Source organism: Rissa tridactyla, chromosome 22 (assembly GCF_028500815.1).
Source record: "Rissa tridactyla isolate bRisTri1 chromosome 22, bRisTri1.patW.cur.20221130, whole genome shotgun sequence".
NCBI classification, from domain to species: domain Eukaryota; kingdom Metazoa; phylum Chordata; class Aves; order Charadriiformes; family Laridae; genus Rissa; species Rissa tridactyla.
This window is the reverse complement of record NC_071487.1, coordinates 6,253,171-6,275,171: the sequence shown is the minus strand read 5'-3', so window position 1 is coordinate 6,275,171 and position 22,001 is coordinate 6,253,171. Positions and strand designations below refer to the sequence as shown.

The 22,001-nt window shown below is 46.4% G+C and overlaps 1 protein-coding gene across 5 annotated transcripts in view; it reads left to right on the top strand.

Moving 5' to 3' along the window:
• The window catches only part of REXO1 (RNA exonuclease 1 homolog), a 43,394-nt gene that overhangs the window by 4,329 nt on the left and 17,064 nt on the right, over positions 1 to 22,001 (top strand). For 2 of the 5 annotated variants that reach the window (XR_008463294.1, XM_054181698.1), the window contains exons 2-6: positions 10,565 to 12,342; positions 16,069 to 16,170; positions 18,571 to 18,763; positions 19,432 to 19,595; positions 21,506 to 21,643. Coding sequence is in view for 4 of the 5 variants with exons in the window: in XM_054181698.1 (XP_054037673.1) it covers positions 10,565 to 12,342; positions 16,069 to 16,170; positions 18,571 to 18,763; positions 19,432 to 19,595; positions 21,506 to 21,643 (2,375 nt within the window). In the remaining variant the exon portion in view is untranslated. Of the gene's footprint in view, positions 1 to 2,178; positions 2,658 to 2,709; positions 2,832 to 10,564; positions 12,343 to 16,068; positions 16,171 to 18,570; positions 18,764 to 19,431; positions 19,596 to 21,505; positions 21,644 to 22,001 lie in introns of those variants that run through there. The other 3 variants (XM_054181700.1, XM_054181699.1, XM_054181701.1) reach the window with 3 other exon arrangements.

The following is a 22,001-nucleotide window of genomic DNA, read 5'->3' as shown; positions in this document are numbered from 1 at the left end:
CCGGCTTGGCCAATCAGAGCGACAGATGCCCCCCACCCCTGTCCTCAGAGAGGAGAGGAAGAGATAAGGAGATTTATGAGTTTAGAAGAAGAACTAAGCTACTTTAATGAAAATAATAATAAATAAGAAAATAGTAAATAATAATAGAATAATAAAAATTAAAGAAAAAAAAAGTATACAATATATACAAAACCGTATCCAGCTCCCAGGATGGCGATCGCGTCACCAGCAGACACAGGGAAAGTCCCAGACTGGAGTCAGCGAAGGATGGGAGCTGAATTCCGGAACTAAAGTCAGGAATGCTGGGATCGGGATCAAAGGCAGACGGACAGACAGGGTCCTCCTCAGACGTCGGCCATTGAAGAAGGAACGAGCCAGAGCCCCCTTGCCCCTTTGATCCCTCAGCTTTTACACCGAGCGTGGTGCAGATGGGATGGAATACCCTGATGGTCGGTTTGGGGTCCCCTGTCCCGTCTGCTCCTCCCTGCAGGTGGGACCCCTCTGCGCTTCTCCGCTTCCGACCCTCTAACGGGGCAAACGGCGAAGTTCGCTGCCCTTGGTTGGTACAGCAATAAGTATAAGCAAGAGCCTCTGTGCGCACCGTTCCTTGGTACGATCAGGTCTTACCCCTCTGAGAGTGAACAGTTTCTGAACAAGATGCTGTTAATTTCAGACTTCAGTCAGTTAGAAGAGGCCCAGCTAAAAACTAAAAGTACAAATGAGAAAATTGGTTCTGTTTTACCTCAAACCAGGACAGATCTAGATAGCATCTTCGAAAGGTGACTTGGATGGGTTTGTGTGGTACCATCCAGCGATGGAGGATTTTCATCTCTCTCTGATTTATGCTACCCAGCCCACAAGTAAGCCGCTCTAACACTGTTTGGCTCCTGTTTGCGGAGGTCAGGTGTGGAGAAATCCTCAGGCTTATTATCTCCCCAGCTTTAACTCTATTGATCCTGTCACTGCTGCAGGAAGGCATTTCACCTCGCCCTTCTTCCAAGTCTTCAGCTGAAAAGCGACCACATGGGATGGCTGTGACTTGCATATGAAACGCTGTGCAAAATGATACTTGGTAAAACCTAAAGTGTCTCTTTAAATGTTAAAACCCAGCTTTAATCATCCTCAGCCCATGCGTGACCGTAGGATCTCGGCTTGAGGCCGTTCTCCACCGCTGAGGTTCCTCAGGCGGCGTGCTGCTGCGCATCAAACCCCTCCGTGTTTGGTGGGAGCAGCCTCTGCCCTGCCTGGGCTTGCATTTGTACTACTTACATCGCAGTGCAGTTCACACCGTGTGTAGAAAGGATGAAAAAAAGCCTTTAACAGATGTTTTTTCCTTCCTGTAGTTGATGTTGTGCAAGATCAGCTTCTTGTAGGAAAGAGCTTTTAATATCGTATTTGCTACAGGGAGATTGAATTGAGCAGAAATGGAAACTTATGAACTGCCTTTGGTATTTCTTCACCGAGAGAAGAAATCGGGTGGTTTGGTGTTGGGTGCTCTAGTCCGTGAACTGTGTGTGTGGGGGCATTGCTAAAACTACTTTTTTTTTTTTTTTCTCCACATTTGTGTTTAGGACAGTAATTACCAAAACGCCACTGGTGGATGTTTTTTTTTTTTTTAAACTGAGTTTTGAAATGAAGAATAGAAAACCCACTTGACAGTAAGGTCAGGATGTGTCTTCTCGTGTAAATCAAAGTCACGGCTTTCCAGCTGTTAGGGAGTTCGTGTCATTTAACTAAACCGTCAGTTACAGCAGTTTTCCTGTGGGTGGGCAGGTGCAGCTGCTTTATGTGTCGGGATTTCAGTGTGGGCTGGCGGGGCACTGCTGATTTTTGGTCTTTCTGCAAGCAGGAGTGTGGCTGTGGGGAGGCTCGGCCCTGGGCTTGCAGGCAGCTCTTCCTCGCTCCAGTTAGACGTGTGAAAATCAGGAGGTGGGAGCAAATCTCTCTCGAGCCGGAAGGATTTTGAAGGCTAAAGGTGCAGCGACCTGCCTCGGTGTCGAAGGCACTAGAGTTGTGCCAGTGTTTGAGAGCTCCCTGGGCTTTTCTCCACCCACCACGGGAACCCTTTGCTCTTCCAGGATTTCTCTCTCCCATGGGGAATATCTTGCCTTACTCTGATATTTTATTTTTTTCTCCTCTAGTTGAATGCCGCAGTGCTGCGTTAGTGCTGGAGAAGTGGAAAGCACAATTCGCTAGTCCTGGGATTCCCAAACTGCTCTCCCCAGGCTGGGCAAGGTGGTTCAGAGGCGCCGGGATGGCGTTGTCAGCTCATGTAATCCCGGCGAGGCGGCAGCGCTGGGCGGTGGGCAGGCAGCGACAGGCAGCGCCGGGTCGTCTCCCTGCCCTGCCGGCACCGAGCGTGGGCTGCGGGGCTGGGAAAGGGGAGTTGCCTTGGGCTCCTGGGACGGGGAGACCTCTTCGTGTGACCCTGTGGATCACCCACCGTTTGGGAAACTACTGTGCTCGCCAGTTTGGTCGCTCAAATCAAGTAAAAAGCAATGTGTACAGTTGGGGAAAGTACAATGTCAAAAAAATCCCCCAAGGTGATGGCAGTAGTGCTAGGAAAGAAGAAACCAGGCAAAAAGCCCCTGCAGACACTCGAGTAAAACGCAGTCTGACTTGGGAGTAAATGAGAGTGAAGGCGGGACTTTGGGTTGGTAAGTCCTGCCCTAATTATCTCTGCAGCCCAGAAAGTGCTGTGTCAGCACATGGTCAGCGGTGGTGTGCCATAAGCTTTGCCGGAGTGTCTTAGCAGTACCAAGCAGATATTAAAAGCCTCAAGTACAGCATGAACAAATATCTGCAATATTTATTAACCGCGGGGAGCTCAGGTAATTCTTTGAAGTTTTTGACTTGCTGTGGAGCGAACTTGTGTTTTTGTGTGGGTTGCAGTACGTGAAGAAGCAGCGGCGAGAGCATTGCCTTCTCCAGAGAGGCTTTCACGTGTTAGCTGTTCGTTTAATGCGAGCCTTTGGTCCTCAGGGTTGCATCTGCCTCTGAAATATATGGACTATGCAAAAAACTCGGCTCTGCTTTGGAGGGTTTAATTGCGCATGGATTTTTAATTTCTCTGTGAGATCTAGCCTTTTTCTTAAAGAGAAGATCCGGGCTGAGAACTGGGGAGTACGTTGGGTTTGCTGGTTAGAAGAGTCTGCGGAACTGCAGGTGTCTGAGTCGTAAAGGAGCTGCAAAGTATTAATTCCAGCTTTTGAGTTAACTAAAGCCGGACAGGTTTTAAAACCAGTTTAAGTTTTGGTTTCAGTCCTTCATAAGCCACAGCTGAAGTTTTTAAATGTAATTTAGCTTGAAAGGTGCTTTTCTTTAGTTTTTAACTTTGTTTTTCAAAGTCTGCAGTTTCTGCCTGTATTTGAAGTACTGTTGGTTTTTGGTTTTTTTCTTATATGGGAATTCTTCACCTGAAATGGTTAAACAAATAAGACAGGTGTTGAGAAGATAGCTTATCTTGAGCAAGCCGGAGAAAGGCTGGAAAATTAAGGGACTGGTGGGTGAGGAGCAGTGTTACTGCCTGTCACCGTGCTGGTCAAACTAAGTTTTCAAGGCGGAGTTGAATAGAGAGAAAAGAAGACACTAGAATACTTGAAATAGTTTCTTTTTTTTTTTTTCTTCTGCTTTTTTGAAATGAAGATGTGCTCTACTAATGAAGTTTTGGAGCAGATGCTTAGTTTTACCTAGCACTTATACAGGAGATGTGGAAATGTTTTCTGGTCTGTCTTTTTCTCGGAAACAGAAAAAACAAATGTCTGTTAATTTTTTATTATTTTTTTTTTCCCAAACAGAATTTCAACTTTTCTTGTATATTGAGGAATAACTTTAAAGTAAAATGAGAGAGGGAATGGAAAGATCTCCAAAGAATCCAAACATTGAATACCCAGATTAATGTATCATCGATTTTAAAACGGTGAGACGCCTTCCAGCCTGCGCGATGACAGGCTGTGGGGTTGGGGTAGCAGCCTGGGGAGCAATTGTGACATTTGGGGTGCCAGCCTTTGCTTTCTGCCCCTCTCCTGGCAAATACACCAGTTATCTTTCTCACCTTCCCTCCCTGGTTATGGGAGAAATGTGCCAATGGTGCGATTTCCCTATAGGAAAACGTCAGTCGCAGATCTTCATGCGTCTCTGATGCTCGTTGCCTGACGCTGGTGTTCTCGCACCAGCGCGGATGGGACTGTAAATCACTGTGGCAATAGAGGAATGTAAATGATGGCTTTTGCATGGGCCAGACCATCTAGTTTTGGCTTTTGCATCCTCGGATTTAACTAGTGTTGTCGTGTGAAGCAGTGGCGGTCCCAGCTGCGCTCCAGGACGGGCTGGGAGGCCATCAAGAGGGGGTAGCTGCCGTATTTAGCGGGCTTGAGAACCTTTTAGCTGCATCTTCTGCTGTGCCAGGGGTAAAAAGTTGTTTTTTCTTGAATTAAACAAGGTGCGTACTGTTTCCCTGGACGTTGCTTTCTGAGCTGCTTTGAGGGTTGTGCCCTAACGTCCTCTGGTCAGAGGGAGTTTCCTACCTGAGTGAGTCAATCCCTGATGTCGCTGCCTGCCGGGGGGTGGCTTGGCCCACGGTGGAGCTGCTCCCTTGCAGGATTGAACCCACTCGGGCAGGTCCGTGTCTCCTCTCTGGCCACAGCATGACAGCAGTGTCGGGCAGCTTGAGCTGAGAAAATGGCTTATGGCTTGTACGAGGATGATGTCCTGGACGCTTTTGTCCCTCAGTGTGATCTACCCCTCCCTGTGCTGGTTGTGACACCCTCCGGGGAACCCCCTGTTCAAGTTCAAGCCCACCAAGATGGTCCTTCGGTGGCACCGAGCGCTTACGTGGGCTGCCAACATCTGGTGAAACCGTAGCCTGACCTTGAGCAGGCTTTGTCACAGCAGGTTTAAAAATACTGCAGTGTGATGGACGACTGTTCAAACTTTTTTCAGACTTGCTAATATAAGACTTTCTTTTCTCATATTTGCTTCCTTTTTTCCACTAAAGAAATGACCGTGTTGGTTCATGACGTACTTGACGTTGTGGCATCAGATACCTCTCGTGCAGTGATAAATGCAAGGAGCGGGGTATGCTGGGAGAGGCCAGCGTGGGCTAGACTGGCTGTAATACCTCAAACCTTGCTGCTCTGGTGTTCTTAGACCAGCACAAGTTTATCTATGCCTTTAATACTTAATTTTAATAATTAAAGTTATGATTTAAAAAGAGAAAGAGCAAAAATAATCATTAGGACTAGGGTTAAACTTGAAGAAACATTTCTCTTACCTCCTCTTACCTGCCCTCCTAACCCATTTACTCGGGATAATTATTTGAAATGTACTATTTTAAATCTCAGTGTTAATTATGTCCAAGTGGTTGGATATTATTGTTAAGTTAATTGTTAGAAATTTGCTTTGGGTACTTGCAAATGAGGTCTGCGCCAAAAACTGCCATTTCTTTTGCGCTGTTTAATTCTGCAGAGCAGCAAAACTCAGCCTGCTGGTAAAGCCTTTTGGAAACATTTTGTTCTTGAGAACCGGCATCTCTTCTGTGAAGCATTAAATGAAAAGCTTAAAATAATTTTCCAATGGTGATAATTCTTCTGTAATCGCAAAGGTTGTCCATTTACTAAGTACTGGCACTGTAAACACGGGCAAGCTGTTAAGCTAACAAAGCCGTTCTGCTGATGTTAAAATAAAAATGCCCCCCCCCCCCCTTTTTTTTTTTTTCCTTCCTACGAAGAGGTCTCCCAGCAGCTTTCACCTTCCCCATCTCCCGATGAATGTGCCTTTTGTTGACAGCTCCAGGTGACCCAGGAAAATGGGTGACTTCAGCAGTGGCAGATCTTGAAAACGTTGGCCGTCTTTTGGCTTGCGCTGGTCCCTTGCAGCTTGCCCAGCAAACCCTTCCCTTCTGAGATCCTAATTACCGTCAATTTGAAAGTTTCTAATTTTTGCCTCCCTCTTGCTTAGCAGCAGCTGCTGCTGCTTAGCAGCTTTGTGTTACATCTGGAAGGAAGGTAGTTGTCATCTGTGTCCCACCTGTGAAAGACTTTGACTCCTTCCAAAACCTGCAGGTTGACAGCGACTGGTACCCGTCATACATTCGGGCTTTTCTGTATTTAAAGCATCTGAAGTATGTGTTTTGGTAGGGTGCTTGGGGGGAAAAAAGACATCTTTTTCTGCAGAATGATTCACCGTAAAATAAGTTTTGTCATCAAACAGGTGACCTTGTACGCCCATTATTCCTTTAATGTCAACCTTTGTTTACTGCCTTCGCCTGTCGCACAAACTAGAAGGACCAGTGCACGGCAAGTAGTCGCGGGCTTGTAGAAGCTCTGTAATAAAACAGCTCCACCTCAGAACTGAGGCCTCATTTCCCAGAACCAACATGACTGTAACTAGGAAAAAACCCAATCAACCTTGGGGTTTTTTGGAAGAATCTTCTTTTACGCTTCTACGTACTCTGTGCCAAAATGGCTGATGTCAGTGCAGCTCATCTTGGTGTATTGTAAAGTAGTTCTAGGTTAAATAAATTGTTCCCTGAGGTCCTACGTAAATTATTAATAACTTGTTTTGTATAGTGTTGATGTTACACTGTGTTTTTGTGTCTCAGAAGGATTATTGCATATGTCTGAGGTACATTAATTTATTAAAATAGTTTGCATTTTAAAGAGTGTCCTGACAGCAGTTTAGTTCACAATCCTGTAAGGAGTTGTCATCTCAAGTCTCATTATCTCGTGATTCCCAAAGGACAGTGTAGCCTCTCAATTTTACATCCATCCAAAAAGAGTTATTTCACTGCATGGTGCTTCTCGCTCGTTTTCCTGCAGCAGAAATACCGCAGGCATCTTGTATATCAGAACAGCAAAACCAGCGTAGTTCACCTTGTAGTAATCTTCCTTTACACCAGGGATACTCCTGTTAGTGTTTGAAATGCAGAGGAATAAATGGAAAAGCTGAAGACAACTCCTTTGAATTCTGCGTCCAGGTTGTAAAGAAGGGGGGTGTGGGTGCAGCTGGGTGCCTGCCTGGGAGGGGGCTCAGCTGTCCCACAGACCCTTTCCTCTCCTCGCTACCTGGGAGTACAATTAGACACCTGAAAAAGTGGCCTGATTTCAGGTAGCGTATTTAATTTCTCTGACTTTAAAAACTTGTGTGTATATACGTGCGTATATATACAGGGGGGAAATAGCGGAAGATTGGTGAGGAGGATTGTAAATACGCTCAAGTGACTCGCACCTGGGGTGTTGGAAAACACATATATCACACTAACTGTTGTTTAGTCTTATGTGCTTGACAAGTAGAACATCTGTGTTTAGATAACGCAGGCCTGTGATGGACTTGGAGGCACCTTATCGAACGTGCCTGAGATTCCTGCCCTGCTGTTGGAGAGATCGAAGCACGGTGGAAAACTATGCCTGCTTGAATCCCTCAAATACTGGCGACAACAACAGGTTGGGTCTCTCTCTCTCTCTCACTGACAAGGAAAAACTCTGTAGCAAGGACTGTCTTGCTCCACGGTGCCTGCGTTCCCCCTTGTGTGCCTCTGCCTGGGTGCTGCTTCGGGGATCCCCCGGTTCGTAAAGTATCGAGATTAAATTTACCCCTTGCATTTCATCTGTGGTTTTGTGGTTGTTCCCGTGTCCTGCCTGCGTCAGCTCACACAATGTGTGTGTGTATCTACGTGCGTGTGTAGAGAGATATATACATATATATATATAAAAAAAAATCCCCTTCTGCTGGCGTTTCCACTACAGTATCGGCAAATGCATCGTGGCCAAAGGTGACGCTCCTGATGAGTATCGCGGAGCCCACTTACACAAGTGTCTTTCATGGCAAAGGTAGCCTTTGATCAGCGTCGCTTGGGTAATCCATCAGGCCTCTACACACCTACAAAAGAGCTCTTTCATGACGATATCTCAAAGCCTCCTGGCATTCTTAGAGATCATAATGTATTTTTATATCTGATCATTCCATTGAAAGAAAATGTGCAAATTAGCTTTATACTGTAGATGAACAGCAGAGAGTCAGACACCAGGTCAGTGCTTAGGTTGTCTTCTACTTTCCCTGTATCCTGATATATTTAAAATCGTTTGTTTTTCTGCATGGACAAAATGTCTTTCGTGTAGTTTGGGTTGGGTTTTTTTGGTGTGGTAGTGTTTGTTGGTTTGGGTTTTTTTTTATTATTTTGGCGAGTCTTTAGATCCAGACTCTGTGTTCTCGCCTCTGTTTATAGGCCACCTAATACTTATCTCTGCCCAGGCACCAGGCTGTCAGCTCTCCCCCTGACGATGCTTGGGCTAAATTTTAAGTCTCCATCTTGAGTTGGAGGGTAATAGCTGACCCTTCCAGACATCACTGCACCGGCCTTCTCTACCACTGTCGTGGTGGGAAATGAGGTAGTGGGTATGGAGGGCTCTGTTCTTTATCAGTTTTTAGGCTAATATTTATACCTCGTTATTTTGTTAATCTGTTTACATGTAGTAGCCTTGATGCTGCTGCTGCTTGCAGGTTTGTTCCTGTTTTTCCCTTGTTCCCTGCATTTCTTTGTGGTTTCTTTTTGTAGCTGGGCTGGGGATATCGGTCTGTCCCGTGTACACCATCTGCTGAGATGTTCTGCTTTGCCACCTTCTGCCTCTTCTCTCCCGCAGGGTGTGAGCTGTGCTGGGTGTCGTGATGGGGAAGAGCAGACACTAGTTTTGGAAACCCTCTTTGTGGCTTGGTTATAAAACACTGCAATAGGTGGAGGGTGAGCTTGGTATAGGAATATATCCCCGTGTTCTTTTTTCCCCACATTTCTGATCCTGAGCTCAGCTCTGACTGTCCTTTGGAAGATGGTGACATCACGCTGCGATTGCCCAGAGTCCCTCCTCAATCAGGAGCTAATTGGTTTGGAAAAAAACTGCGCAAGCCCAAGGGGGTAAAAAGTGTTTTATGAAACCACTGCCTTTATTTTAACCCAGTCTCTGTTAACTCTGCTTGCTCGGAGGTTCGTTCTGCCAACTGCTAGATGGGTTCTTTTCTGATTACCAGAGAGCGCTGTGCATTCATGGAGCCTCTCTCAAAAACAAAACAAAACAACAAAACAAAACAACAAAAAAAACCACCACGACCCCCAAAACCCCCCAAGAAAAAACTCAATTTTGTGAGAATGGTGGAAACGACTCCTGTAAACGCAGTTCATTTCTGGCTGTTATAAGAAATTCTTTCACCCCTGTTAGACCTGAGAGTTGAGTTTGGGTTTTTTTTCCCCCCCCCCCTGTCTTTTATCTCTCTGCTTACTGTTTTGTTCTTCTGCATATTCATGTTGGAAAGCCAGTTTTACTACTGTCCTTGTAGCAAAGAACAAAAAATTCCTCTGGAATAGCAGCAGCCAGAGACACTATGATAAAACAAGGATTGAAGACTCTTCAAAGTCGAAAAACCAGCCATTACCTTGTCCCTAACTTCTGTTAGCTTGCTAATTCTGTTAGCTTGCATCTTTATCGCTGGTTTCTCCATTACTATTCTGATTTTTCGAGGTGAGGTTCTTTTCCTGCCTATTCTTTGGCAAGCTGGGTGCCTGTCATTCCGCACACGTGCGGGAGTGATGGCCTTTTCCCTGCCTTGGGAAAGGTGGGTGGGAGAGTTTGGGATACCGTGGCAGGAAGTAGAGAGCGTTTATGCTTGCGATAACTGCTCCCATGGCCTTTTCAAGATGAATGGTACAAGACGAGCTTTAACAGACTCCAGTTGCAAGTTTTCCCATGGAGAGGTTGCTTTGGCATTTCCATACAGTTCCATAGGGTGGACTGTCACTCACCCAAAGCTGTCCTGGGGAGCTGTGGTGGGAAGAGCCGTGCAGCATGGTCAAAGCATATCCTCTGCTCGTCGTCCTAGAAATGCCTGCGTAAGAGAGGCCACCGAAGGGAGTCGGCTGAAAAGAGAAACGTCAGATTGGGGTTCTGGGCGTTTAGTGATCCTCTCTTGGTGGCTGTTCTGGGCGGGTTGGGTTGTGTTGCCTTTGCACCTTCTTATTAGCAGTTTTTCCATCCAAACAAGACTGGTTTTCCTGCAGCTGCCATGAGAAATACCGGGCTTTGAGGAATATTGGTGGCTTTCAGTAGGTTTTGAGCATTGGCATCGACAAATGAGAACCTAATCCAGAGTCTTCATACTGGAATCCTCTCTCCTCCCTTGCTCACTTCATTGAATTAAGCAGATATGCTGTGCATACTCAGTTCCTCTTGGTCCTAATTCAGTGATTATTTTTAGTGCCCTGAAGAATACTTAATTTATAGAGCTCTTCCATGAGTAATAAAAGGCCTTTGTTAATAGATCTTTAGTCCTTAAGGCCTGTGAGTAGTTTGTAAAATCCAGTCTAGCCACACACCAGAGAATGTCACTGGTGGCTTTTGGTATCAGACGTCTATTCTGTGGTGCTGAGAGCATGACTTTTGGTAGTGTCTTTCAGTATTGGTTTTCGAAGACAGCAGACCGTAAAAATACCTTTTTAAAATTTTTCTCCAAAGAAAATTTTACCTAAATTGCTGGTACATTTACCTAAATTGATTATTTTTCTCCTCCTTTTTTACAGAGCGGGGCTATGATCCCTACAATCCAGAGCTTCCAAGGCCCTCGCTGGAGGCGGAGGATGGCGCTCTGGCTGACATTACGGATGTGACACCCGGTATTCTGGAGCTGGAACTGGTCAACAAGGCCATTGAAGCAGTCAAAAACGAAGTTGAGAGAGAGCAGAAAAAGTATGAGGAGCTGCTAGAAACGACAAAGGAGCTCAGTGCTTCAGAGGCCTCCTCGCTCATTTCAAATACACCCGTGTCAGCTGCTGGGACACAAAATGATTCATTGACCTCCTTAGAATATAATCCAGGTAGCTACAACTTTAATAATAACTCAGACTACAACCCTACTCCTCTCGCTGCTGCTAGCCAGTCAAGTAAATACACTTTAGATAGTTCCCGATGTAAAGGTAGCTCGCTGGAATATGTCCCCAAGGCTATAGTACAGAATAAAAAATACAGCAGCACTGTCACTAACAATAAATATGTGATTGATGACTCTAAGCCTTCTACAGACTTGGAATATGACCCGCTTTCAAATTACTCAGCCAGGCTTTTGAGCAAAGCCACAACAAAGGAGCCCAAGGGGTCTAAAAGGGGTAGGGTCTCTAGTTATGAGGAATCTTATTCTCCATCGCGAAAGAAGCTCTGTGAAGTACCCGATGACTATGAAGCCAGGTTCTCGTCCTCTGAAGATGAGACCGATGCGGATTATAAGACAACTTCTGTTAGTTCACAATCAAAAGCTGGTTCTGAAAGTGAATCAAGTGACAGGTTATCCAACAAAGAGCAGAGCACCAAACTGGATGACTTTGCTTCCTGGGATAGCAAAGAAGCAGCAGCGCAATATGGCACAGAGGACCTTACAAGTTCGCAGAAAAATCTTGCCAAAAACTTACCAGACAAGAATGCAAAAGCAGCAAAATTGTGTTCTGGTAAGAATGACCAGGAAATTGAAAATAAAAACAAAGACTCAAAAGACAAAACAAAAAGGAAGAAGTCAGATGTTAGTAAAACACCTGGCCTCAGTGAGGTTGGCAAGAAGGAGAAAAGTAAAAATACAGAAAAAGACAAAGGGCTCAAGAAAGAAGAAAAATTAAAAACTAAGAATGATGAGAAAAACTGTAAAGATAAAAGTGTCAAAGTAAAAACTGATGGGAATTCAAAGAAACCTGAAAAACAAAAGTCAGAAAAAGTAGATGGGCTTAAAAAAGAAAAATCCAAGTCCTCCAGCAGTAGTTCAGGGAAAAGCAAGAGTGAGGATGCCATCAAAGGCTCTAGTACAGAGAAGATGGGGAGCAGCAAGAAAGACTCCAAACTAAAAGCAACTGACTTGAAAAATGGTAAGGAAAGCTCTGGTTGTAAAAACAAAGAGAAAGGGACCAAGACTCCAGCACTGGAGCGCAAGAAAGAAAAGGTCAGTTCTACAGAAAAAGGAGATCCAAAGAAGAGTCGGAAGCAGCGGAGTTTGAGTCACGTTGACCTGTTTGGCGATGAGAGTGGGGATGATGATGACAAAAGCCGGCCTTTGGCATCCACGTTTCTTGACGTGAGCTCGAATTCAGACGGTGATGACTGTGGTTCAGACTCTGAGAGTGAAAACGAAGGGACAAAGAAAGTGAAGCGCTCTAAGTTGTCAAAGTCGTCATCGTCTTCCTCAACATCTGATGACATTGATTATTCCATCCTTGAGAAAGACTTGGACTTTGAGTCAGACCCAATGGAAGAGTGTCTCAGGATTTTTAATGAATCTACAGATGTGAAAACTGAAGACAAGGGAAGGCTGGGGAAACAGGTAATGCTGGTTTGGGTTGGTTGGTTCTTGCATATCTAAATGTGAGAGGATTCCGGTTTAGTTTAGTGGTGTTGCTTATTCCAAGTAGCTGAAGAGGGCTATGGAGGGAGACTCCATGTGTTGGAAGACTCTCATCTGTGTCATGACCGAGTGCTTTGAAGAGTTTGAAGAGTTTACCCATTGAATTGAAAGCTGCTGTGAAATGTAAGGTTTCAGTTGCCTTTTGTCTGGAAGGCCTTTATCTTTCACGGTTATCAGTTACTTCTGTCTCCATCTGCCCTAAGAACCATGGTGGCCTGGATGGCTGGAGAAAAGGCTTCAGAGAGAGTATGTTGTGGGTATTTCAAAGCTAATCCAAGTTTGCTAATCTGGGTTATGCCGCTTTGTTGCAGCAGAGTTTAAGGAACATAGTGGCAGGTAGAACCAGGACAATGTGTTGGCGTAAGTCAGTCAATGTAGTTGGCACTGGACGCTTCAGAGACCCCAGATTACTGTTTCCCATTTTAAATGCACACTGCAAATATTTTATGAGGATCTCTGGATACCTTGTAGGTGGCCCAAATAAGAAATGGAGGGTAAAATTTCTTCAAAAGGCAAAAAGGGTTTCAGAATAAGGAGGTAAAAAGACAGCATTTACAAAAAAAGGCTTGTGCCAGTGGCTGTGAGGTGGTCCCCAGAGGGTGCAAGGCCCTTGTTTTCAAAGATTAAAACAGAACAGGGCGAGTGGCTCGAACTGGAAGAGGGGGGATTGAGATGAGATGTGAGGCAGAAATTGTTTGCTGTGAGGGTGGTGAGCCCCTGGCCCAGGTTGCCCAGAGAAGCTGTGGCTGCCCCATCCCTGGAGGGGTTCAAGGCCAGGTTGGACGGGGCTTGGAGCAACCTGGGCTGGTGGGAGGTGTCCCTGCCCAGGGCAGGGGGTGCCACTGGGTGGGCTTTAAGGTCCCTTCCCACCCAAACCAGTCTGTGATTCTATGAGTGTAAAAGGCTGGAAAGCAGCTGCTGGCAGCAATCCTCTGACGGCCCCTGAGGCAGGGAAGTAGGAGCAGACAAAAATCCTTTGTCTTCCAACGTCTGAGTTTAACTGGGCAGCGGGAGCAAACCCTGGATCCCGGCAGTGGCTGCCGTTGCATGGGCAGGATTGACAATGCCTTGCTGTCCATCCCAGCACAGCCAGGTTTTCTGTTGGCATGATTTTGCCTGTGCACAGAGCAGGCGTTCGGGGATTTGGATTGGGAAGAGCTTTAAAAAAAGGAAAATGACTGATTTGCCAATGTTGAGAAAACACCCCGAACTTTTATCTGGCGTTACCCATCTGGCACATCTGAGCGCAGTGCGGAGGTATTGGGATCGCTGAGTCAGTTGTATCACCTGGGAGGCTTTAATGGGGCAAGGTGACAAAATCCGGTGCCCTCTGTGTGCTGGGGGACAGGGGGTACTGAAGGCTGAGTGTGTCTATCCAAGGAATTAATTACTGAGTGGCATCAGCTGCAGCTATCCTGCATCCCAAAGGTCACAGAGATACTGGGACACCATCAGGGCTTCCAGTGTGTTCCAGGTTAGACTCCTTCGAACACAGCAAGATCCCTGTTGGGATTATCGATCTGAAGGAGGGGCAGGGGAGTGCAGCAGGAACCACACGACCGCGTGGTGGAAGGGCCTTTTCACCCGGTGTGATTGTTTGTTGGCTTTTATTCTAAAAACGGCATCAGAAATGGGTGCTGGTTTTCAGGCTTTTGTTAGTCGGGCGGGTGAAGTGGCCGTCAACAAAATTCTTCCCTCAGTGACCCATCTGTATGTGGAGGACAAAGTGAGGCAGGATCTGCGGCGCGGGGAGGAGAGCTCATCTTTTGGAAAGAATAGCCGGGCTATTAAAGCTTTTTGCTGAACTCTCCGTTGCAATAATGTCCCCGATCTGTTCGGAGAGAGGTCTGTGTTGCGGACAAATAAAGACCTTTTTAGACTCATGAAACGCCTTGGTAGAAGAAACTATATAAAACAATTGAGCGTAATGATTTTCTTCTGAACTGTTAAGCATTACTTGATTTTGCTTGTTTAAAACTCAGCTGTTCTTTCTTCAGTATTTAATATAATTCCCAGCTAGGAATCGGCACTTTATTTTTGGCTTTGTTTCTTCAAATTGCCTGCTTTAAGTGAAAATAGTACAAGGGCACACAACCTATAGTGGGAAATAGAATCATGGAGCGGTTGAGGTTGGAAGGGAACTTACGGATCATCTAGTTCCAACCCCCTGATATACTGATCCGTTCAGAGCTTTCCAACTACGGGATGATTCCAAATGGGCTGAATTCAGAAAGTGCTGAACCAGGGGCTGCTATTCACTGCAAACAGTTAATTCTGGCACGGAGTGGCGATGTTCGGCTGTCAACAGACGCATGTCTTTCCTTTGCGCGTGCTTTACCTTCGTTCCCTGCCCTGAAATTTAATTTCTGCCCTGTTTCGGAAAGGAAAGAACAGGCATCGCAGCAGAGGGGTCCTTCGTTGGGAGCTGGGTGTTTGTAAGTGGGTGCCTGCTTCCCCGCCGCGTTTCTGGCGGGTGGGATTGGTCACTGGGAGTTTTTTTTGTTTGTTTATAGAATAGTTTTGTAGCTGGAGCCCGTGTGGTTTGGTCTCAGTAATGTGCCAGTCCAGAGGGAAGGTATGTGTGGACATTGTGGGACTTTTCCACCAGGAAGGATCACTTTGTGAGAGTTTATTAGGGACGTCACTGGAGTAACAGATTTACCGAGTTCCTAGAGAGCGAAGCGATTCAGTGGGAAGTGCTCACCCAGAGCGCCCTCGTGGCGATGGACACGCTCAGCCTCCGCCGCCTGGGATGAGGCTCATCCCCAAATCCGGCCTTCAGCTCGGTTGCTGGGTTTCTAAGGGACCGTCAGGCTCGTCTCTGCTCAGAGCTTGGCCAGGGGCTGGGTTGGAAAACTGAAAGCAAGGTTGACTAGAGAGCAGCTAGAGTTTTGAAAAATAAACTTGTGTTTTGTGTAAATGAACAGCCGGGTCAAATTCAAAGATTTTAAAGTGGTTCCCCCGGCCCCTGCGAGCAAGTCTGAGGTGTTGGCTCGGAAGTAGCTTCAGCTGGAGAGGTGCTGCTATTTCCTCTTGGGTCTCTGGCCATACAAATGTGTCACCGGGGGATCTGTCACTGCAGTCTCTCTGCAGGTACGGTTGTGGATAAAACGGCAGGGAAACGTGTCCCAACGCGGGGAGTGGGGGCACCGTGGTTTGGCATCGAGCAGGTTTTCAGGACCTGCTCTGGCAGCACGTTATACAAGGCCAGAAATGAGTCAGCTCCCAGTTTCTTAGGAAAAAAAAAAACAAACCAAAACCAAACAACCCAAAAACAACCCCCCAAACCAAACCTCCTGGATTTTCCGAATGCCACGAAAGGTGAGGTGTGTGAGCGGCTGGCGGGAGAAGGGTGTTCAGGTCTCTGGTGGTGGGCAGGGGCTGGCCTGACTCATGCCAGTGCTGCCTAGGGCACAGCTGGTGGAGCGACTCCCTGGGTCGCAACTGTAATGCTGCTGTTCCTTGGCTTCGTTGGCGGCTCTTGGGTTCAAAACAAGGTTTGTTTTAGTAATTCGGCTGCTGACCACATCTTCTTCTCGCTTGCGAGGACTTTCTGTTAACCCGAAAGGAGACTTTTCAGACCTTCTTATTGAGGGGGATCTTCAAGTCTATTCAATTTTGGAAGCTTGTTCTTTTGTTTTCCAGCTATCCAAAGAGGAAGGAAATGAAGAAAAGACAGAAGATAATCTAACTACCTTGTTTCCTGGCCAGAAAAGAAGGATCTCTCATCTTGTCAAACAAGGAAATGTAAGTGCAGCTTTTAGAAGCAAAAGTTTAGTTTCTTTGCAGTGAGGATTTTCTGTCCTGTTACGGCACTGGAAAATGATGCAGACCCAGGTTCAGGCAGTAGCGTATGAGTTGTTGGCGCTGGAATCCCTCTGTCAGGTTTGTTTCCTCCCCTTTCTGATTTCTGAAAAACGTGGTGAGGTGTCTGCTAGAAATGGCAGACAATAAACTTTCATAAAACCACGGGTAAGCTGTGGAAGAGAAATGGATTCTGCCCCTCGTAACTCACTGGGATTGATCGAGCTGTTCGTTTTTCTACAGTACGGCTTCATCCAATCAGTTAGATGAAAATTAGCTGGACGCGAAGTCAGTCTGTGTCTGATTGTGCTTTTCTTTGTCTCATGGACCTAAAAGCTGTAGGAATTTTGTCAGATGTTTAAAACCATTACCGTGTATCTGTTCTGAATCAGCCAATACATCAACAGTATCTTGTTTGATACTCTTCTTCTGCAGTTGTGAAAACACTTTAAATACAGAGAAGAATGGGGAAAAAAAAAAAAAAGGCAAGGAAGACAATCTGATTTTTTTATTTTTCTCACTGGGATTTTAATTCATGTTTTCTCTGAGGGTTTAATGTGTTTCCCTCCAGGTGCTGGGCACAGATTAGTCAGTTTTATGTTCCAGCGGGGTGGGAGTGGAGACTTACGTGCTGATTTGAGCTACCGTCCAAATTAATTGTTCTTCCTTTCCTGTCTGCCTAGAAAAGGTTTCTTTGCTTTTAATAACTTGAAGCCCTGAGGTCAATACAATGCATTTTATTTAACTACATATCTTCAGCCAGTTCGCGTGTTTTGATAAGGGCCCTTTCTTCCAAAGTGAAGAGATAAGAGGCTGAAGCAAATGGGTTGGAAATTCATTAACTCAAATATTTATTGTAAATAGGCGCCTTTTAGACATGTACAAATCCTTAAATGCATTTTCTTAATGTGACAGCTGATCCCAAAATGCTTTTCCAAAGATGCGTGCCCTGGCGCAGCCATTGCCTGGGCAAACAGAGCTGATCCGGTGTGTTCAGTGGCAGCCGCCTTCAGCACGCAGCGGGACGTGCCTTCCCCGGGGTATCGCGGCTCGGCGCTGCTGCCAGCTCCGCGCAGGGGGGGCCGTAAGACCTGAACTGCTGCTTTTACATGCAGAGTTGAGGCTCGTGCTTTGCTGTGTCCCTCCAAGTCGAATATTTGCTCAGTCCTGGCTTGTGATTTATAGCTCAGGGACTGAGCAAGCAGAAGGGGAGGGAGCCGAGTTCTACTTTAGTTGCCGGGGGAAATGGTGGGCCAAAGGAATTGAAGGTGAGGCGGAAAATGAGTGTCCTGTCCTGCTCGGAAGTCTGTAATTATCATTTAATGGCTGACTGCGCTCAGGTTGGTATCCAGAAGCTGGTGTCAGCATCAGAGGCCAGGAATGCAGGAGGTGCCAGCTTGCCCCCAATTTGCGGTCTCAGAAACGCCAGGTTACGCCCGGGCTGTGCGAGCGCACCCTCCTCTGAAGAGATTTCGGCAGGCAAGGCCTGTTTCTCAGATTTCAAAGGTTGCTAAATATGGCGGAGAAGTTTGCACTGCTGCTGCTTCTCTTGTGCTTCTGCTGCTAGAAAACTTCTCTTTGCTGACATAATTTCTGGCTCCTTCCCTGCAACCTAAATTTGAACATCAAAGAAAATGCCCGTGTAACTTGTTTGGGCTAGCAGCGGCTGAAGCAGTGAAATGCCTCCGGAAGGAGGCAGGGGCAGAGCCTGTTTAAAATTCAGGGCTCAGTTAATGTAATGTTCTAATCCCATAACTACGTATTTGTGAGACTTTTAAGTAGCTACAGGAACTAGAGAGCTGACACAAGGCTGTGAGAGGTGGGGAGCTGCTGTAACGCTGGCACTGGTTCTCCAGCGTGGGAGAGACAGAGGGAGAGCTGTAAAACTCAGCGTTGTGTAGCGAAGGGGAATGGAGAACAGTTGGTCACTTTTCCATTGCGATATAAACTGAAGCAGCACGCAGTAGGCAGCACGGGGGCAGAGTCATTTTCTGGCGCAGGACTGTAGAGCTGGGAGCACTGACGGAGTCCCGGCGTGGCTTAGGCACAGTGATGGGCAACAGCGCGCCATTAAACAGGCAGCTCAAATGCCACCTACCAATTTAGGAACACGTCAAAGTGCTGGGAGCCTTTGCCGCAGGGCGAATCATTGATGCCATGTTTTTTGGTGGGTGACTCTAAATATTTTGTTCTGGAAGACAGTTGGGATCTTCTCCTCTCAAAAACCTGTATTTGCTGACAGAGAGGGGTTGAGGAAAGAGACCTTTCTTGGGTGAATGGAAGGCAGAGGGAAGGGACTGAGCAGGCGAGTGTGCTGCCTCTAAAACCTTTTTGTCTGTGCAGGCGGAGGTCCCGAGCAAGCCCATAATCCGGCCGTACCGTCCCCCCACCGCTCAGGAGGTCTGTTACCAGAGGATCCAGCTGGCTCAGCAGCAGGCGGCACAGCTGGTTCAAAAGGCCTCTCTTTCTTTGCCAGGAGAAAAGAGGAGGATTGCTCATGTGCCAAACGTAGCCCTTTCCGCAGCAGCCAAACAAAGTAAGCCAGCAGCGTTATCTGTGGTTCCTGTCCTGTCCTCCCCCCTGTTAGAAGACACTGCCTTCTCTTTGAACTTCTCCCGAGCAAATGTGAAACTATCAGGAGATGTGTAGCGTTGGCCATGACTTGAATCTTTACTGATAGTGACCAGTGGAATGTTTTTCCCCTGAGAAATTACATCGTGTTCTGAAAAGCGACGTACAGCCCCGTTCTCCCGTCTGTCTCACCCAGCCGCACTCGCTTCAGCCCGTTCTTTTTCTCTTCCTTCCTTGGAGTGTGGTTGCTCGTTCCCTCTTCCATTCAAGCCTTCAGAGGTGGTGCGAACAGGAGGGAAGTACTAATTAACGCTCATTGGTATCCCTTTGTAGTTGGAAGAACTCGGAGCTGACGTGAGGGGCAGTTTGTGCGTTGTTGCTGACAGGGTTACCTCTTTAACCTCTGCTGACTCAGTTACCCCCAAACAAACAGAAATTAGGTACGTTTCCTGGCAGAAGGTTCCTTCATCCGTGCCTGGAAGGTGGTAAAATTACCCAATTTGTATTCCTTTGGAGGCTTCCATTTGAAAAAAATCACAGCTTGCAGCGCAGGCATTTTATAGAAAGTTCATTCTGGCAACTTGAAGCCCAGTGGTAGGATTTCTACCTAAATGTGTTTTCTGTTTCTTGCAGGCCTGGTGAGTAGTAAGACAGCGGTCGCTGGCAGGAGCGTCGCACCTTCCAATGACTCTGAAGCACCCACCCTGTCTCTGAAGGCTTGCACCTTAGCTGGGATGGCTTCGAAGACCACCAGCACCATCGTGCCGAAAAGGGTAGCGCATGTTCCCTCCTTACAGGTAAGTGAAATTTGAAATCTCTCTGGTCGTTCCCCGTCGCGGGTGGTGTGTTGTTTAACCACGCTGCTCCAAACTTAGCGCTCTCTGAAGGGCGACGTTTTGATTAGGTTGATTAAATGGGTTTATTTCTTCCTGTGGTTTTCCTCGATAGCACTGTATAAAAAATTAAACACTTGAGGGGTAGGAGCTTAAAAAGGTAGAAATACTTAAGTGCTGCTCTGATCTCTTTGAATATCGATCCCGCATCTTCAGTTTGAGTCTTCCGTTGTGCTGTCTGGTCTTGGTGTGGAGCTGTTTGTGTCAGGGACTCCGAGCCCCTTGTTTTCAGAAGGCATGGCTGGATTAACGGCCTTTGTGGGCCATACCGAGGAATGTCCCGCAGTGACCTGTACAGTTAAAATGTGATCATTTAAACTTCATGCTGCTGTTAATATTTGAGGAAAAAACAAATTATTTTTTTTCTTCTTCTTTTAATTTTATTTTTTTTTCCTGGGATACCTGCCCAGCCTTGGGGTACTTGTGCTGTGAGTTCCTTAGCATAGAAGTCCCTCCTTTCCCCGTGAGCACTGGGGAACGTGTTACTCGCTAAGAATATTCAGAACAGAGTTCCTCGGGTAGCAGCGCGTGAATGGCATAAGAAGGTGTTTGCTGGAGTGGATGGCAAGGAATGTGATTGATGCCAGGACCTGATTAAAGATGTCTTTATTGATGATATCTTGTGTCAAGATGTGTCATAACAGGCGCTGATTATCTCTGGAGGAGCAAAAAGTCATTTTCATCCTTTCCCCACCCCAAAAGCCACCGTAGTAACGTATAACTTGAAGCTGTTTAAAAATAAAAGAAACAACTGAAAGGATAAAATATTTACCAGTGTTAACAGAGGTGCTTGAGGGTATCATATCGGAGGTTGAGAAAATAGATATATGTAATGAAAGGGACCAAATCCCCTTGAACAGAGCATCAAAGCGGAAGTTTCACGAGGAAAGTGAGCACTCTTCCCAGTGGGACAGGACTGGCCGCTCCCCGCTGGACGTGCCCATATCTTCTGTAGAGCTCTCTTCATTACAGCTCTTTTATTGCAGCAGATGGTTTGGTTTATGGATACTTCTTGGGTGGGATGGAGAAAGACTGACAAAAAACAATTGGCTGCATTAGAGGTGAACGTACAGTTTCTTGTCTGAAAAAGAGGCAAATTGTGTTGATTTGGCAGATAAACCTGGTGTTAAATGGAAAACTGCCGTGGTAGGTCATAACTTGGTCCAATGCGCAGTTTTTATGCATGAAGAAGATGTAATTCAATTTAAGGGAGAAATCCTTTCAGGAGCATCATGATTGGCATTAAAAAAGGAAGAAAAAACCCAGTGCAGTAAAGTTACAGGAATCCGATGTAGCGAATGTGGGAACCGTCCCGTGAACGTGGCGATTTAGCTGGCAACCAGCCCGGCAGGAGTGGGCCACCCGTTCTCTCGTCCCACCCGGAGCGCTGAAGAGAAAACCGTGTCTGGTGTCCACGTAACTGGTGTCATGTGTTCACGTCCGCAATTCCAAGCGTGGCGCTTGGTACCAACCTAATCTTGGCTCCCTTAATGTAAACGTCATCATTTTCGTGGTCTGGAATGCTTGTATGTGTGACTGTGGTGTTGTGAGTAATGCCCCCGGGAGTCCTTGGCTGCCAGGTGCGTTGCATAATGAACCGTGGCTGGTTTTTTGAAGCAATTCAAATACTGAAGGTGGCACAAAAACTTCAAGTGGCATTTTTAGTACCAAAAATGATGCATGTTATGTTTAGCTTTGGGCAGGTTTTCAGAAAGGAAGTCATGCCGCTATTAATAACAGCAGGAACTGTGAGAGTCTCAAAGCAGCATACTTCTTAAACCTGAATAGCCTCTTTCTCTCTGTCTCATCTCTAGAGCGCCAGCTTACAGAGGCCTGTTATTCCCACAGAATTTGGTGCTAAAGTCCCAACAAACATTCGTCAAAGATATCTCAACCTCTTCATTGATGAGTGCCTGAAATTCTGCTCCTCCTCCCAGGAAGCATTTGACAAGGTCTGTACTGGTGCTTGCTTCTTAGGAATAGAGTCCGCGGCGAACAATAACCTCCTAAAATCACAGCAAACCCGGAAAACTCTCCCATCCCCATACAATTCTGTGGAGGAGACTGGCATTCGGTAATTCCAGACTGGACAATGGAAGGTGTAATTCCAGCGGGGGTTTCCAGTAGCAAATCCCTGCATTCGGAAAGCTTGCACAATCTTTTCAGTAACCCCACAAGAGGGACTTAGGGGAGCTGGACAAAAGGGCCTTTTGCTCAGGTACAGCAGCAAACACCTCCTGGAATCTTAAGTGTTCAGCAGAGGTAAGTGTTTGAGATAGATATAACTGGTAAAACTCGCTGCTCGCAAAC